General features: G+C 39.0%; 1 protein-coding gene across 1 annotated transcript in view; it reads left to right on the top strand.

The window, feature by feature from the left end:
• The window catches only part of CSMD3 (CUB and Sushi multiple domains 3), a 1,166,690-nt gene that overhangs the window by 350,854 nt on the left and 795,857 nt on the right, over positions 1-19,979 (top strand). The window contains exon 9 of the mRNA XM_077493847.1: positions 5,441-5,565. Within this exon, the coding sequence (XP_077349973.1) occupies positions 5,441-5,565 (125 nt within the window). The remainder of the gene's footprint in view (positions 1-5,440; positions 5,566-19,979) is intronic.

Raw genomic sequence — 19,979 nt, 5'->3', positions numbered from 1 at the left:
TTCAGTGCCGTAAGCGGTAACCCCAGAGCAAGACTTGGGATCGCATTGCAGGATACAGGGAGAGTTGCTTACCTTGTCCCCTGGATCCTGCGATGTCCTCCCCGCTGTGTGTGTGACTCGTCCTCCGCTCGATTCACACAATGCCCGAGTGCCGCTGGGCTCCGTTCCTTGCGAAGTTGTGACGCACGGGAGCGGAGATTGGTGCCAAATTCAAAAAAGTAAACACACACAATACACATACAGTACTGTAATCTTGCAGATTACAGTACTGTATAAAAAAATGCACACCCCCTTTGTCCCCAGTGGTCTGTCCAGTGCCCTGCATGTAGTTTTACATTATAAATACAGTTTTTTCTGCCTGGAATTTGGAGATTGTCCATAGCAACCAAAAAGTGTCCCTTTATGTCAAAAGTGGTTATAGACCAGCTAGAAAACAGCGATAATAAATTATAATCACTTGCAGAATTAAGCAATATCGATTTCTGGGGATATTCATCATCAAACACTAAATCTAATGACAGTGACAATTCTGCAACTGAGCAAATTTCAATATTTTTTATTATTATTATATTATTTGTTATAATTATTTATAGTTATTTATTATATTATAATTTATGATTTTGTGTTTCAAACTACTATTATACCCGGGATGAGTTATTCCTAAGAATTGCAGGCCTACAATATAAAACAGCAAATTTCCCTGCAAAATAATGGAACCACTTTCAGCACCTAAAATCAGAAATAATCATACCGCCAGGAAAGTTAAGCAAGTGTATCTATTGCAATGCACTCCAAGTGCTGAGAGATGCAGCGCTGAGTCTCACAGAAAGTCAAGGTAGCTTCCAGTGTTTGGGCATTTGTGGTCACACTGAAGGGCTGAGCATGCTGGCTGCAATCATTTGTCATTTGAGCACAGGTATTATTGGAACACCAGAAATGCAGGGCATTATTCATCAAAGAAGAAAACAAAATGAAATGGTCCAAATGTTTATAAAAGGGGACAGCCTGAGAACCCCTAAAGAAGTGAATGGGGCATGCTATTTCCTATCTACTGTTAATTTCAGAATTAGTAATAATTTAGTATTACAAACTTTGCAAAGGCCTTGGGATAAAGTAATGTGCTAATATCTTCTATGTTTTTTCATCAGAACATGCAAAACTTTTACGACAATGGTCCCTTAAATATATCAAAAATGGTTCTCAAAAAAAATAATATTCACATCAAAATGCATCTGGTCTAATGAAAAGCACCCAGTAGGCATGTGGGATGTTTAAATAGCACAGTTTAAAATATAGGAAAAAGGCAAAACACAAGTTGCATAGCAGATTGGCAACCTGTCATTGAGCGTGTGTGTGTAATCTATCTAAGTAATGTATTTAAAATACCATGCTGCTAAATAATATCTTAATTTATTCTTAGTGGATTCGTTTTCGCACCAGAACATGCAAACAGGCAAAAAATTCAGACGAACACACAAACACCATTAAAATCTATGGGAGATGAACATGAAAAATCAAAAGTGCTAATTTTAAAGGCTCATATGCAAGTTATTATCATAAAAAAGTGTTTGGGGACCTGGTTCCTGTCCCAGGGCACATGTATCAATGCAAAGAAAAGTTTTAAAAGCTGCCATTTTTTGGGGAGCAGTGATTTTAATAATGCTTAACATGAAACAATAAAAATAAAATATTCCTTTAACCACTTCAATACCGGGCACTTTTGTCCCTTCCTTCCCAAGCCAATTTTTTAGCTTTCAGCGATTTGAGTGGTCATGCTACACTGTACTCAAACATTTTTTTTTATAATTTTGTTCCCACAAATAGAGCTTTCTTTTGGTGGTATTTGATCACTGCTGGCAATTTTATTTTTTTGTGCAACAATTAAAAAAGACAGAAAATAGTTTTTCTTTGTTTCTTTTATAACATTTTGTAAATAAATAAGTTTTCTCCTTCACTGATGAGCACTGATGAAGCTGCACTAATGGGCACTGATAAGGTGGCACTGATGAGGTGGCACCAATGAGTTGGCACTGATGAGGTGGCACTGATGGGCACTGATAGATGGCACTGATGGACACTGATAGGCAGCACTGATGGGCACTGATAGATGGCACTGGTATGCAGCACTGATGGGCATTGATAGGAGACACTGATGGGCACTGATATGCTGCACTGATGGGCACTGATAGGTGGCACTAATGGGTAATTATGGGTCTCACTGATAGGTGGCACAGGTGGGCACTGATTGGCACTGATAGGTGGGCACTGATGGGCATGGATGGGCACTGATAGATGGCACTGATGGACACTGATAGATAGCACTGCTGGGCATCACTGATGAGGAGACATCTGGGCAGGCACTGACTGACTGGCACTGACTGGCAAGATGTGTGGGCGCTGATTGGCATTATTTAGGCACTTACTGGTATCCCTGGTGGTCTAGGGTGGCATTCCTGGTTATCCATCTGTTGTGGGCATCCCTGGTCCTGGAGGCACAGACCCCCCTGTCAGGAGAGCCACCGATCGGCTCTCCTCTACTAGTGCCTGTCAGACATGAGTGAGGAAAAGCCAATAAATGGCTCTTCCTGTTTACATCGTGGTCAGCCCCTGATTGGACACAGCTTTTCACATGGTAAAGAGCCTCTGTCAGAGGCTCTTTACCGAGATCATGTAGCAGTGTGTCAGACTGACACACCACACCACCGATTGCCACGATGCACACACCCACAGGTGTGCAGCTGCTGTTATCCTGCAGAACCACTGCCCGGCCGTCATTCTGCTATAGGCTGGGCGGGAAGTGGTTAAATATCATGCCTGGGGGAGTGTCTATAGTATGCCTGTAAAGTAGCACAGTTTTCCCATGTTTAGAACAGTTTCAAAACAAAATGACATTTTTAAAGAAAAAAGTCATTTAAAATGTATTGTGGCTGTAATGAATTGTCAGGTCTCGGCAATATAGATAAAACTCATTGAAAAAGATGATATTGGTCCCCCCCATTACCAGGCCATTTGGGTCTGGTATGAATATTAAGGGGAATCCCGAACCAAAAAAAATTGCATGGGGGTCCCCCCAAAATCCATAACAGGCCCTTCAGGTCTGGTATGTAAATTAAGGGGAACCCTTCGCCAACTAAAAAAAAGGCGTAGGGTCCCTCCAAAATCCATATAAGACCCTACAGGTCTGGTATGGATTTTAAGGGGAACCCTGCGCCAAAAAAAATAAAAAATGGTGTAATGCCCCCCCCCCAAAATCCATACCAGACCCGAGCACACGACCTAGCAGGCCATAGGAAAAGAAGGGGCATGAGTGAGCACCCCCCTCCTGAATTGTACCAGGCCACATGCCCTCAACATGGGGAGGGTGCTTTGGAGTAGCCCCCAAAGCATCTTGTCCCCATGTTGATGGGGACAAGGGCATCATCCCCACAACCCTTGCCCAGTGGGCAGGGGGCTTATCAGAATCTGGAAGCCCTCTTTAACAAGGGGACTGTGGATGGTCACAGCCAGGTGGGGGACCCGGTGTTGCGAGGCCTCTGGTGTGGGTGAGGGCAGGCCCCTTGTCACCCAAGCTGCGGATGAGAGCAGCCAGGTGGGGGGCTCGGTGATGTGAGGCCTCTGGTGTGGGTGAAGGTAGGCCCCTTGCCACCCGAGCTGCGGATGAGCACAGTCAGGTGGGGGTCCGATGGTGTGAGGCCTTTGGTGTGGGTGAAAGCAGGCCCCTTGCCACCCAAACTGCAGATAAGCGCAGCCAGGTGGGGGGCCCGGTGGTGTGAGGCTTCTGGTGTGGGTGAGGGCCGGCCCCTTGCCACCTGAGTAGCGGATGAGCGCAGCCAGGTGAGGGGCCCAGTGGTGTGAGGCTTCTGGTGTGGGTGAGGGCAGGCCCCTTGCAACCTGAGCTGAGGATGAGCAAAGCCAGGTGGGGGACCCGGTGTTGTGAGGCCTGTGGTGTGGGTGAGGGCAGACCCCTTGCCACCCAAGCTGCGGATGAGCGCAGCCAGGTGGGGGGCCCGGTGGTGTGAGGCCTCTGGTGTGGGTGAGGGCAGGCCCCTTGCCACCCGAGCTGCAGATGAGTGCAGCCAGGTGGGGGGCCTGGTGGTGTGAGGCCTCTGGTGTGGGTGAGGGCAGGCCCCTTGCCATCCGAGCTGTGGATGAGAGCAGCCAGGTGGGGGACCTGGTGATGTGAGGCCTCTGGTGTGGGTGAGGGCAGGCCCCTTGCCACCCAAACTGCGGATAAGCGAAGCCAGGTGGGGGGCACTGCCCCCCCCTTTTCCTGTGGCCTGTCAGGTTGTATGTTCAGATAAGGGTCTGGTATAGATTTTGGGGGGACCCCTACACCATTTTTTTATTTTGGTGCAGGGTTCCCCTTAAATTCCATACCAGATCAGGTCTGGTATAGATTTTGAGGGGACCCCATATGCCATTTTTTTATTTGGTGCAGGGTTCTCATTAATATTCATACCAGACCTGAGGGCCTAGTATGGATTTTGGGGGACCCCCAAGCACTTTTAAAAAAAATGTTGGCTCAGGGTTCCCCTTAATATTCATATTAGACCCAAAGGTCCTGGTAATGGACTGGGGGGAACTCATGCCGTTTCTTTCAATGAGTTTTATCTATATTGCCAAGACCCGACAATTCATTACAGCAGCGATCAGATTTAAATTACATTTTTTCCCTTTAGAAATGTAATTTTGCTATGGAGCGGTTCTAAACACAGGAAAACTGTGCCACTTTACAGGCATACTATAGACACCCAGCAGGCATAATATTTAAAGAAATATTTCATTGTTATTGTTTCACTTTAAGCATTATTAAAATCACTGCTCCCTAAAAACAGCAATTTTTTAAACTTTTTTTGTATTGATACATATCCCCTGGGGCAGGACCCAGGTCCCCAAACACATTTTATGGCAAATAAGCCTTTAACATGAGCACTTTAGTTTTTTCATGTTAATGTCCTATAGACTTTAACGGTGTTCCGTGGCTTTCGAATTTGCTGCGAAAACCGCATAATGTTCGCTGTTCGGTGAATAGGCAAACACTCGAGGTTTGAGTTGAATCTTACTTTTGACTTATACATGTATGTTACCAATATTTAAAATGAATTATCTGCTTTTCTTTCTACCTTTTTTCCATTTAGAGAGTTTGCTTGATTTGCAATGAAAGCCTGGCATGTTGTGTTTGTTTTATTATTTTACGTGTATATCCTGTATAGAAAACAATTATTATTGTTATTTTTTAAATGAACAGTTTAGGGACAGGCATATTCCAAAAGATTGTAAAAAAAATGTTCAGATACTTATTCTGAAATAACATATAAAATTTTTCATTAATGGGATGGGTTATGTAATTAATAGTAGCAAAAGTCATTGTGTAATTTCTTAAATTTGGAGTAACCATTGCTTTCCCTTGTGATTTGTGCCCAATTATGTTTCGTTTTAGCCTCGGAGCAACTGTACTGTTTTCTTGTGATGAAGACTATGTTCTTCAAGGTGAAAAAAAAATCACTTGTCAGAGGATTGCTGATGTGTTTGCAGCATGGAGTGATCATAGGCCTGTGTGTAAAGGTAAGTGTAGAATGAGACAACTTACATCCAATCTAATTCCTATGCTTTCTGACTTAATGGTGATAAGGAAATATAAGTATTTGCTCACTCTCCACTATTTCCTCCTCAACAGTTTTATGCATATGGCCAACTTCGACCTGGATTAACTGAAGTGATATTTTTGTTAATATAATATAGTCTTCTCACGATTTTGCTGGAAGAATGTACACTGCAGAGACTATGAACATCTAGCATTGTGCTCTGTATTGTATATGACATACGTACATTAGTAGCATTATTGAGGGAGCATATCTTATACAATCTAGTAAGTGTTTATGTGGAAATTTGCACTATTGTGGCCTAGACTGTCAGCTTGATTAAAGCTGACCTTGCGTGAAAAGTTGAGAATGCCAAATTCTATGAGAATGCACTCCGGCTCAGTAATAATCTCTTTTGCTGAGACTTGTGGCTATCTCACCTTTCCCAGGATATTGCAAGATGGATAAGTGATGTCACCAGAGGATGCGATGTCACTAGAGATCTAAGGATAGTGTTTTATTCTTCTAATATTCTTAGGTATACTTAAAGTGGAACTTAGCCCTACAATGGAAGTTCTACTTTAACACATTCTACCCCCCTCCTCTCCCACTTTTGGAGGTTTCTGGTTTTTTTTTTGAGGGGAGCAGTTACCTTATTTTTAGTGGGTACCTGCTCCCACTTATGCTCTGACTGCCTAGGTGATCAAAATGGAAGGTCTCACCCCTCCTGCAATAATCAGGCTACAAGACCATTCATACAGCACAGCCAAATCTCGCATTTGCAATGGGAAGCTGGCTGTTAAGTTGCAAGATGTCACAACCAAATTCCCTTAGTAAACATTCTGGGTCTAAGAGCCTGAAGACTGTTGAAGAACTGACCAGGGTGAGGACAGCGCTGGATACCTGGACTGGCAAGTGTCTTTTTTTCAGTCAGTAGTTTTTTTGTTTTGTTTTAAGACTGAAGATCTTCTTTAAAGTTCAGTGTACAAAGTCCATTTTTTCAATAGTTTTTTATGTGGAAGGTTTAGAATATCTATCAGGTTTTTACTGTTGCATCCAGGCTAGGGGGATTCACCCATCCTGATGACCGTTATCACCAACACAGATAATGATGTGAAAACCAAAATCTTACAGTTGTTCAAGTGACTGCTGTTGTATTTTCATGACTGAAGGGAAAGCATCTAAACACAACACAGACACATAAAAGAAAAACAATGACATGGATTTAATTATTCTCAATTATTTTTTTTATGATAACTATTTTTAATCACGTTTTTACTATTTCAAAACTATCTGGGCTGTTGCTCAGTTACTTGTTTGGCATTTATTTTCTCCAAATATAGATTCATTAACATAAAATTGTAACCCTAGCTAATAGTAGTTAGGAACATGCAACTACACTTGTTCTATAATATTGGCAACATTTCACAGCTTTTCTAATCAACTTTGTTAGCTTGAATGCATATTGTGAACATACTCTAACAATTATAGCTCCAATGTATATTTAACAATTCACATTTCCACCACGTAAATCAAAGCATTAAAACCTGTTGTTGTCTTCTTACACCAAGGGATGGGATTAAATAGAACAGTGTGGTTCCATAAACTATTACATCTCTCATCCTGTTCTTGAACAATCAACATCTGCCTTGATACATGGTGATTGGATCAATGTGTCGGTGTTACCAGTGTGGATATAAATGCTGGGTTATGTTCCTGATACTCATTAGAACTGAAAAGGCACTTGGATAAGCTGTGAAATGCCTTCAATATGTAAAAAAAAATCCAGTTGAATGGGATTAACCTATTATATGTGGCAATTTTACTACTTTGAAAATACAAATATCCACACATCTTTTGGCTATGTCACTCCTCCTGCTTGCTGCCCCCAATACATTCCTATGGATATGTGGCATCTCGTGGGGGCGGCGAGCGTGAGAAGCACAGCTCGCATCGGTAATTTCCAGCGCAATCCCATCGCACTGGAAACAAAATATCGACGGCACCTACTGTAGCATGATGTAATACTTTACGCTCTAACACGTATATGAGAACTACTAACAAGTATCCTGATACTGTATGTCAAAATACTTACTGTATTTTACAAGAAGACATATTACTTTAATTACATTTTAGCAATATCTAAATGGGTATACCACATAAAAATGCCAATAAGTACACAGACCCATGTAAACTAATAAACCTTTATCAGCTTATTTATAAGCCACATCATTCAATAGAAATTTAGAATGCAATATTTGTGATTTTATCACTCTAATTCATAAAATAGCAGCGGCGGAGAAGACTCTACAGCTATTTAGAAACTACAGTTTGCATTATGCATAGCTGTAGAGTGAGACGGAAGGGCATTGTTGGGAATGGGCATGAATATGGGCAGGTACATAAAGCATGTATTGCTTGCACTAAATTAGCTCATGTGTTCGCCCCCACATAGTGCTAATATTCATTACTGGTATGGGTTGCTGAGAGAGGTCTGTCAGTAAGTAAATTAAGACATATGAGGCAGGACGGACTAGGTGTCTCCTGGCTGTCTTTCTGATGATGTTGCATCAGTGGGTGGTTTAGCCTGGAAGTCTCAGAATCCTGTGTCTGCCCACTACGCCGGTGGAATTGCAATTCTGATCACTGTAAGAAAGTTCAGTTGGGTAGAGGCAAGACTGGTGGCTGCAGGAATACAAGGTAAAATATTCTGGTCTTACAAAATAGATATCACAGACAAGGAACAGCAAACAAATACTCCTGTGCAATGGTGCAATGTCAAGTAGTCCGTCACTCAGGGGATGGTTGCTATGGCCTTGCTGCCCTCCAGGATAGGGAATATCCTAGTAACCACAGAACAAGAAAGAAAAGGTGGACGCACCAGCCTTGTGCATTATTCCAAGCAAATGTATTAATAAAACCAGAATAAAATATTACTCACAAACATATGGAGATTAGGCGCTTAGCATAGCCACCTGATTGTGGCGATCAATCCAGGACCAATAGTCTTTAGATAACTATGGAAAATACATCAGGGCTGCTGCTGTCTGATGTGTTTCAAAGTCATAGGTAAAGAAGAAGCTATGACTTTGAAACATGTCAGTCAACAGCAGCACTGATGTCTTCTCCATAGCTATTTGGAGACTATTTTTACTGGACTGATCCACATGATCAGGTGGCTACACTAAGTGCCTAATCTCCAAATGTTTGTGAGTAGTATTTTATTCTGGTTTTATTAATAAATTTGCTTGGAATAATGCACAAGGCTGGTGCTCGCTCATTTTCTTTCTTGTTCTGTCATAGGCAAGAATGCCTGTGATTCAAATAGCGCACCTCAATTTTCTCAGAGAAGATGGACTGGGGAAAAAAAATTAACAAGATCTTTGCTGATCAACCATGACCCATAAAGGAACCATCAGCTTACAAAGAAAAAAAGCTTCTGCTCGTAGTTCAGCTTTAGGTAGAATACAAAAACAGCAGTTTCCTTATTTTGCAATGCAGTACAAGTTCTGCCAGGTATTCAATGTATTGTCAGTCATATTAACATTCCTGTAAATGTTTAGGTAGCACAACAGACAATGGGGTTCAGAACAGAGTACTTAAAACAGAAGTTAGAGACAAAATCAATCTCACAACAAATCGCACTGCCACAAAAAGGTTTATGATTCTTAAAAATTGTTTCCTCTCCCTAATCCTACCTATCCCTATCCTGCCTAACCTGTATAAAAAAAAGTTTGGTACACTTACTTATTTTTAATCTCCTTTGGTCCAGTCATGTGATTCCACAACTCCAGCTAAAGCTACCTTGTGTCAGTGAGCAGCTATTGCAGGAGAGAAAAGGGGTCACTGATTATGACTGGGCCATGGGAGCCTACGGGTGATATCATGGCTCCTGAAATTCAGGGCCATTGTCAAGTGTTGTCTTAGCCCTTGTACACACGGTCGGAGATTCCGACAACCAAATTCGTCGGATTTTGTCTGATGGATTTTGTCCGAAACTGTTGCATACACACAGTCAGACAAAGTTGGTGGAAAATCCGACGTGATGACGTTATTTCGTTACAACAGGACTATGTTCACGCTAGTAGCCAATAGCTTTGGTGTAGGAATTTGATCTGAGCATGCGTGGCACTTTGTCCGATCGGAACTCTCTACACATGATCGGAGTATGTCCGATCAGAGCATTTTGTCAGAAAATTTTACCAACAAGTTGGAAAACTTGGTCCGTCGGATACTCCGATGGAAACAGTCCGATGTAGACCACACACAGTCGGGAATATCCGACAAAACAGTCCAATCAGACACATTCTGTCAGAATCTCCGACCGTGTGTACAAGGGCTTACACAGAGTTGCAAGAACACATAACCAAAGCAGTTAAAATATAGGTATATATTTAATTCATTTTATAGAGTTTAGGTAGGATAGGTAAAAGGAGGGGGCAGGGAATATTTTTAAGAACAGATATACTTAGGCTTCATACTTAGTCTAACAGATATACTTTGGCAGAGAAGGGGAAGTATAGCTGGGGAGCAGAGAGAAAGATACAATGTTCACTGAAAAGCTGAATATGTGAATGAACCCTATATCACTTCTGAGAGGATACAAGTAGTAATAATTGTTTTTTAAATATATTTAAAATATATTTCTGTCATATTTATATTGTGTTTATAGAGATAATACAGTGGATGCCTGGTGTTGTGTTTGAACACAATGATTTTCGATCTTGTTTGTTTTCTTTTCCTGTGTACCGGTTACCTTTTAACTGGCAGGTATTTCAACAATGTGTACCTTGTCATTTGTGTCCTTGATAGATTTACCAACATTTAATGTTTTAATACCAATGACTAGGGGGAAAAATTTGGATTTGTTAGTGGAAATATTTGAACTTTGGATACTTCTATTTCATTTTACATTCAATTTCAATTTCCACACATATTTTGGTTATAAACTAATTTTACTATGTTATGAATAAACTGCGTGTTTTTTTTTCCTTTTACTAACTTTTGTCAGCCAATACGATAGAATAAAAAAGTACTATGAAAATGATATATTATCTAGGTGAAGAACAGTAAAAATGGATTGTAAAAATCCTATTTCTTTTATTAGAATATAATTATATTCCTCTCCTTTTACTGTCTAAAATTGCTTCTATAGGGAACTGTGATTTCAGCAAAAGTGTCAATAAAATAACCTAGGAAGAAAGTTTCAATAAAAGGTTGTGTGAAATATATTACAGAAGACTAACTTAAAATAGTCTCTTACAAGACTTAAAATGTGCATTCAATTTTCTTTTTTAGGGCAGTGAACAATAATCTGAAATTGGTGTATGAGTTACAATTGCAAAAAGACAAAAATTCTGATTCTATAGATTCTAGTAAAAAGGCCTGAAACACTGTGGAATATTACAGTGGCTGTGCCATGTACTGTTTACACGAATGCTGTTGTTGGTATCTAAAAAGAGTAATACTTAGTAATTAATTAAATCAAAACAATATAGTCTTTAAATCATCTGTTATCAGTTCTACCAGACTTTGTGAGGGGGAAGAATGGTCAAGGTAGAATTTTGTGCAGCCCTACTAAGAAGAAAGCAGTGCCTGTGTTTGTTATGTACTTTTATTATGGCATCCCTATTGAAAAATGTAACTCTGAAATGATCCATATTATTGGACCATATTATTGGGTTCCAACCAGCTGCCTGACTGAAAGATGGTTGAGAGCCAAAGCCAGCTTTGCCTGCCCCATCTCCTGCTTGACAGTCCAGTGAGCGCTGGAGGAGCAGAGAAGAAAGCGGTGACTGATAGCCATCACTCTCTGCTCCGAACTGGTCAAGTGATCAGTGGTCATGTAAAATCTCAGTTTTCGGTGGTAGCGCTGGTAAGCAACAGATGCAGCATCATACCAATGCTACATTATGGAGATAAGTAGGTGTGTTTGTTTTTTATACATCTCAGGCCGCGTACACACGGGCGGACTGTTCGCCCAACTTTGTCCGCTGAACAGTGTTTGGGCGGACAGTCCGCTCGTGTGTGGGCTTTCAGCGGACAGTTTCAGCGGACAGTTGGACGGACAAGGTTTTTCGGAATTTCCGAAAAACTGTCCGCTGAAACCTTGTTTGAGCGAACAGTCCGCCCGTGTGTAGGCTTGTTCGTCAAACAAAGTTGCGCGCATGCTCAGAAAGGATTTTCACGCCGAAAGCTATAATGCAGTGTATAGGACGTCGTATTTTTCGTCCCGTCGTACGTGCCGTTCACGTCATCGCGCACGGTTTCAGCAAACTGTTCGTCCATCGTGTGTGGCCATGTCCGTCCATGCTAAGTTTGAGCGGACTGTTTGCCGAAACTGTTGGACGGACAAAGTTGGGCGAACAGTCCGCGCGTGTGTACGCGGCCTCAGACTTCTCCTTTAAGTCTAATTTACTAGAGTCATCAAAATGTTTTTTTTTTTTTTAGTTTCTCATTTTGAGCTATAAAAAATCAGATTATCCAATTCCATTAAGAAGCCTCTTATATGTTGTCAATTTCAATTCTAAATGGCTTTTGGAATAAACATTTACACTTTGAAAGCAGTATTGTCAGATATCTAAATAATATTCTGTATATAATAAAATACAATTTGATAGAGAAATGATGGGCAGAACAATTAGTGGTCTATATGCTCCCTGACTGGATGGATATCCAGCTGATTGTCTTCTTCATACTTATGCATCCTGACCCTGTTCTATTTGGCAAACTTTTTAACCAAATGTGTGCTAATTGCTGTATTTTGTCATGTTTTGCCTTGTTGGTGCTACATTAGACTGATTCTTCTTTGCAGTGTTCTGGGTATCCAGACCCTCCCTTGGATTCCATACCCACTCCTATTTGGGATGGCATCTTTCCCTAGTGATATTAGCCTTGGGGTTCTCACCATAATTTGTCCTCTGCAACCATTCCTATATCTGAATACTCATGTTTATTCTTTCTGGTTGTGTAGTATTAATCTGTATTGCGTACATTTGTATTTATTCCTATCTTTGTGCACTGTCTGTGTATTCTGTGTATCCATTGTCGTTGTATGCCATTTAGGTGCTATACAAGAATTATTCTTCTATGTGGTGTTCAGGTGTTCAGACCCTTTTTAATAATGGAAGCTTCACTAGGCTTCCAAATCCACTCCTTCTGTTTGGGATAGTATGTGTTTTTCTCCTTAGTGGTGTTAGTCCTGGGGTTTCCACCATCATTCCTCCTATGCAACTATTCATATATCTGAGTCATCTGGTTTCTTCTATCTGGTTGTGGAGCATTGATTTATATTAAGTATATTTGTATGCATTTTTGTCTTTGTGTGATTCCTATTGACTTATGTTGGGTGCAATCCAAACTCCTACAATTGTTTACTTTTGGCACATGTGGGGTGTTTGTTCTTGAGTAGTTTTTTTGTGGCTATTTGGTCATTACTAATGTGTTGCTATGTTATCCTAGCACATCACTTGATTTTTTTGTTTATGGTACTAATTAGGGGTGGTCCATGCCTACCTGGTGTTTGTCACGTACTATGGCGGATATATTTTTAATGTTTATTACATGCCTTGTTTGTTTCTTTTTTTCAAATTTGCCATTTTGATGTAGGAGCTATTTTTTGCTTGATTTATGCTAGGATTTTGTATATTTAGCTTTTTTGATGAACTATTGGGATTTGCTCCTTGTGTGATCTTTCTTTGACCTCTACCCTGCATGTGTTTTTTAACACTTTCACTGTGTGAGGTCATCACTAGGGGGTGTTGTTGGTGGGTGATTTTGGGTTTATTAGTCTGGTCACTTCCATGTTGTAGTGTCTTGAGAAATATTAAGTCATAGATCTGACCAAAGTGGAGAAATATCTTCTCTGGGCCAATCAGAAATTCTCTGAATACTGGAATAAACCTCATAGAATATTGGCAAATAGATTGAGGGCTAGGCCCTTTCAGTGTACTCCTAAATTAATTTTTCACTCAGTGGAAATCCTCAGTCTATCACAAATGTTTTTGGGAATACTATAAAATGTGGTATAAATGCCTCTTTCCTAGCTCTCACCCCATTCCAACTAGCTAAGTTTGATTAATTTTATTGATTTTGAATTCATGTCCTCCATCTGATTGCCTAAATTGACCCCTCAGATTTAGCAGTTTTAAACACTGACATCACCTTAGATGAACACATAGGTGTAATGAAAAGATCCCCCTCCATAAATACCCAAATCCATATGGCCTTCCATATTCATATTATAAATTCTTTCTGCCTACCCTGTCCCCCGTCTACTCACATTTTGTAGCTCTTTGCTAAAGGAGGGGACACCTCATGCCCAATTTTTATGTTCTTCTATCTTAATAGTCATACCCAAATCTGAGAAAATATTGCGTCTCCTGCTAACTACAGGCCAAAAGCATTGCTCAGTTCTGATTACAAAATATTTACAAAGATTCTGGCAAATAGGATTTCTCAGATCCTACTCAGATTAATTAATAAAGACCAAGTCAGCTTTGTTTTGCCAAAGACAAATGAGAGACAAAACCAGGCGGACCACAGATGTCATTGATGTCATTGACGCTTCAGCTTTGATACTTAGTCTAGATGCCATGTCATCAATTTTTTTCCATGTATAACGATACACAACAGGTGTGTCCACTGTACCCCTTATTATTCATACTCTGTTTAGAACCTCTGGCTGAAGCCATTCGATTTAATGAAAATATTCATGGGATCCCCATCAGACACAAGGAATATAAAATGTCTTTATTTGCAGATGACATCCTGCTTCTACTCTACTAGTCCCCATACTACCTCTACTAGTCCCCATACTACTATCCTGACATTACGCCATCTCCTGGATGACTTTAGTCACCTATCAGCTTATAAAATAAATTCCACTAAGAAAGAGGCTTTACCTTTACATATACCCCCTGTGCTCCTGATTTACCCAAATATTATTATACTGCACATCTACATCATATTACATCCTGGACATCCCAACATGCCCCCAATAGTTGGATAGCTATTGAGCAGAGCAGATCTGCTCCAATATTGACATTGACAGTATTATTTTGAAACATTGTCTTATTCCTCCTATGGCATTCACCCTAAAACTGACATACTCTCTTATATCTCCCCTCCCTTGCTTGATTTACAAGTTATGTAATCCAGAAACTACAGACAGTTTATCCACTGTGCAAGTGCTACCTTGGGTACAAGCTAGATTGTTTCAAATTAGGCACTTTCCTCACCTGACCTCTCACAAGTGTTATTATTATGAAAATGTAATTTCTATTAAGAAAATACCTGCTAATCAGTTTCACTTTTATTTACAGCTTAGACACGTTCACTAAGCAACTTTTACTAATCCTAAAATTACCTACCACATTTGAATATGTATGTGCTTGGGGCCCTTGACAATTAAATTATATTTCTTCTATCTATAAACTACTGCATGAAGTTTTCCTGATAAGCAAGGGCCATTAACTTTATATGATAAAATGGGAAAACACTCTTCAGCACTTCATTCCCTTAGCATTAGCAGACAAAATATGGTCAGTGACTACAAGATCCCCAGGGGAAACATTGATAACACGTTGATGCTTTGGTATAAGAACCTAGATGTTATCAATGCTTATGTGGTCAATGCATGCATACCGTATACCATATTTTGGCAGAGTAACTTTATACAACCATTTTGGGTAAATGTAAATCAGGTACTAGGAATTTACTTAACTAGGGTTTTAGATACTTCCCTCTCATTAGACCCCTAACCACTGCCTCTTCTCAGGTGTTTCCAAGCTTGCTAAAAAAAAATGGCTACCAACAGCTTGACCACATCTAGACATCTCCTATCAATCCACTAGAGATCAAATATTATTCTGTCTCAGACTCAATTTCTTAATTCTGTAGCATAAGTAAGGAGAACGGAGTATCTCAGAGCAAAATTGGGGGCTACAATAGAGTCTTTTAATAAGATATGAGACCTGTGGGATTCCTCACCTATAAGCTTGCCCAAATCACATCTCACTTCACATTGTGATACTAACCAGTCTAACCATTGCAAACTGTGTAATTTCCTTCCTAATTGAGTGTGCTGTTGTTACTATATAATTTATATGGTTACTTAACTGTTTATGGATAATACATTTTTTTTTTACTTTTGTTCAGATTTCCCTTTACACTCCAGTGTATGTTATATCCTAGTAACTTACTCTCTCTTGATATTGAAAATTACTCATGTTACTAGATTATTATTATTATTATTATTATTCAGGATTTATATAGCGCCAACAGTTTGCGCAGCGCTTTACAATATGAGGGCAGACAGTACACTTACAATACAAATCGATACAGGAGAGATCAGAGGGCCCTGCTCGTTAGAGCTTACAATCTAGAAGGGAGGGTCAAGTTGAAACAAAAGGTTTTAACTGTGGGGGGATGAGCTGATGGAGAAAATGAAAATACAGTTAGGTGTGGGTGGGGTAGGCTTCTCTGAAGAGAAGTGTTTTCAGGGATCTTCTAAAAGCTAATAAAGTAGGAGATAAGCGGACAGATTGGGGTAGGGCATTCCATAGGATTGGGGAGGCTTTGGAAAAGTCCTGGATGCCATGTACTAGATGATAAAAGTACTAGAAGATGTGATGTGATATTATTAAATTGAGTATTTAAGGTATTCATGAATATCTATGACAGATTTTTGCATTTGTCTTGTACATTATATTGTACATTGAAATTTCCATTTCTATATGGAGCTTGACACACACTTAATGTATATAGCTTGTAAAAAAATTTTTTTTTAATGAAATTATATAAAAAAAAAACACAGTCCATCAAGCTCAACCTATTCTAACACAATTAATCCAGAAGAATGAAAATAAAAAACAATCAAGCCATCTGATATCTTTTCTTTACAAGGAAAAAATCCTTTTTGACCCCATTCATGTCAGAAAGATAGATATCCTTGGTCAGTGATTCTCCAGATCAATATACTAATTATAGTTAGAGATACTGTTTCTAGTAAAAAAAAAAAACTACCCAATTCACATTTAAGTTGTCATGAACAATCACCCAACACCCCTGTTCTGGCAGAGAATACAACAATTACTATTTCAGTTTTCCAGTTACCTGCTCTGAAAGAGAACACTAGTATCTGGTTACAAAGAGTTTCTGTTCACAGGCTTAGGAATTTTAGGCTTAATATATTTGTAAAAAATATAAGTCTGCACCCTGAGAATGCAGAAAAATATTCATGACAGAAACAAACTCAGATCATAACTTCTTATTGTGGGCTAAAAGTACACAGCATTTCTTAGGATGGAATGGTATAGGCCCTGCACAGTTGTCTTTTGCTAAACTGCAGAATCGCTCCCAATGCCATTATTTCAACAACATAGTGACTACATATTCTGTAGTCCAGGATAACAACTCTTTTTAAGTATAACTTGAGCATAATTACCTTCCTTGAGACAACACAGGAAGTGTGCATAGGACACAGTATAGCTCAACATTTTTGAGAAGATAGGCATGTGTTTTTTCACCTATTAAACAATTATTAAAAATGACTTTCAACTTACGAAGTTACTTACGACAGACAAGACATATACACAAGATATACACAACAAGACATATACACTTTAAAGTGCTCATGTGTGTTGTGTGAAATATTTAGACAATATGTGCATAGCTGAGAATGCAATGATAAAGGGAGTTGGCATGTCTTGTTCTGCATTATTCATCTTCTTTAAGAGGTGAATATTATACAGAAAAAGATTTAACAACTGTAACATCCTTAAATAATAAATGTTATTTAGACCATGGATTTTTCATTGTAGCATAAGTTCTAATCTGGCTATTGTGTTTATGGTTAAAGTGCTTTAAATATAATGACAGTGAAAAGCCATAGAGGCAAATGATCAGAATGAACAACTAATCAATGCAAATTTGTTAACATTGAATAAAAACAAATGTAGACTGCACAACTTTGTACCTGATTATAGTAAATGTGTGAATAAACAACAGCAAGCTGCCACTAAATAAGTGATTTACCACTTATGCACTAGTGTACCAAAACAGGTAATTAATAAGTTTAGTGGTATAAACAAATAGAAATAAAAATAAATATCAAACTAACACAAATACCTACTCCCAATGCAGTGCAGTAATACACTTCAAACAATGCTGTGAACATACAGTGATATCAATTGCAATATCTATAATGTTGCTCCAATACATACATAATACAAATTGTGTTGCAAATTTTAAATATAAAACAGCTGTAATGGTCTACAGTAGTGTTTAACCAATTGTCAATACTCAAATTCAAATTAGTGTCCAGACATAAAATGCACGAACTCAAAACACGACATGAAAGTCCATATAATATCCTAACATGTCTCTTTATTGCTTGTACTTCCAGATTTCACATGTTGTGTGCCCATTCACTTAGTAATACTCTGAATTGCTCACCTTTATTACAGACCTCTAAGTTATAGGAGGTCTGTATTAACTTGTAGCAATGACCATCTGACTTTGGGGTGAGTAGGACTAAAAAAAGGGTTAACAATCAGCCACTCTCATGGATCACCAGTGCTTAGAAAAAAATGCACTTCTATAGTTCTCTCTGTGTAACTTTATAAGATTTCCCCAATGCCAAATGAATACTCACATTGATAAAATTATTGAGACTAAAACATCTCTAATCAGTGATGGCTATGCATGTACTAGGTCCACCATAAAATCAATCCTGGAATCAAATGTAACATTCTACAGAGATTGGCATTTATACCTAATGGCAGCGTGCTGTGCATGTACTTAGCCGACCAATCGGTCCAGGAATCCAATGTAGTGCTTTGCAGAGATCAGTATGTTTCACCTGTATCAGCATTTTCTGATGAGGTCCAATAAAGGATGTAATATGTAAGGCAGGACCCTGCCCCGATCACATCGGTACGCTGATACTGCTTGGAGTGTATTATTGTACTGCACTGGGAGTTGGTATTTATTTGTATTAGTTTAATTATTTGTGATCTCAAATCACAGGTTATGCCCTGTTATGATTCTTCAATAATGCTGTGGTTGACATCAAACCTCTGTTCTTATTGTTATGATAAAACGCTATGAAAACAAACATAAATGCACATTTACTGTAAAATATTAGATATATTTTATACAGTCTGGGCATAAAGCTGATACTGAAATCTAGATATTTCCTTTGAAGCATCATTATTTCCAATGTTCCAAAAGGAAAAAAAGTTAATTGAACAAAAATAATGAGAGTCATTTACTTGTACCTTCTGCAATTGTTTTTTATCTAAAAGATGTGAGATGTGCTGGACTGGAAATTAAACTTTGCCCTGTTAAACTCATTCTTGCTCAGCCTGCCAAAGTTAAAATATCAGAAAGCAGCAGAGAGGAAATGGCCAGAAGCTGTAACGCCAATGATATAGCTTATGGATAGTTGCACAGCAAGGGAGAGCCACTCATTTATTGAAAATTGGACTTCCACAATATGTAATTTTAATTTGATGTGAAGAAACAATTATGGGTAAAAATGTGAATAAAAAGCTACAAGCTATCGCAGAAGTATGGATCATATAAGACCGTAAATTACCCATTTATTCCTGGGGCTCTAAATTGCTCTTCAAAGTAATGCCAGCAACTTCTTAGAATGGATGTAGGGATAACTTCAAAGAGAACTTAGTATATCCCTTCAAGGGATATGTAAAGAATTTCAACAGCAGACATGGAAAAAGAAAAGAGAAAGTAATAATGTTAAAAAGAACAAGAAATGCATGTGTAAAAGAATATATCTTGCTATTGGTTATGGTTCTGGAATATTACCCTTTGGTCAAGTGTTACCTGTTTTCTGTAAGCCTGTGTCTTTAGAATTCTTTATGCACACCAAAAGCTTGTATGTGGGACGCCAAATACATAGATTCATTTTTCAGACACAAATTAAAACCTGTGTTGACTTCCTGGACTAAAACAGCTTATAGATAGTGATGAGTGATCCTGGTAGGGTTGGGTTCATAGGAGGTTTGGAAAATCTAGCGTGAATCCTGCAAAATTATGAGCTTAGTGCCAAACCCTATTGAAGTCTATAGGAAGCAAATCTTGTTATTTTTTTATGTTTGTTTTTAAAGCTAATGGACAAACTATTGTTAAAAAGGTCATAGGAGATGGACACTGCAATGGGGCTTATGTACTAATGAAAAACATAAAAACAAATAAAAATACTGTTAAGTGGGTGGAGGGTCTTTTCAAGTAACTTAAAAGTCCCATTGAAAATACACAAATAATGTATAAAATGTAAAAAAAATTGGGAGTGCCTAAAAACTGCATGTGGTTTTACAGAATAGTGCTAGGAACTCCTTTAAAGGTAACAGAACGTTAACTTGAATGAGCTGC

Source organism: Lithobates pipiens, unplaced genomic scaffold (assembly GCF_037356315.1).
Source record: "Lithobates pipiens isolate NorthernLeopardFrog02 unplaced genomic scaffold, aLitPip1_a1.2 Scaffold_19, whole genome shotgun sequence".
NCBI classification, from domain to species: Eukaryota; Metazoa; Chordata; class Amphibia; order Anura; family Ranidae; genus Lithobates; species Lithobates pipiens.
The sequence above is the reverse complement of the archived record's forward strand: the minus strand, read 5'-3'. Positions and strand labels throughout refer to the sequence as shown.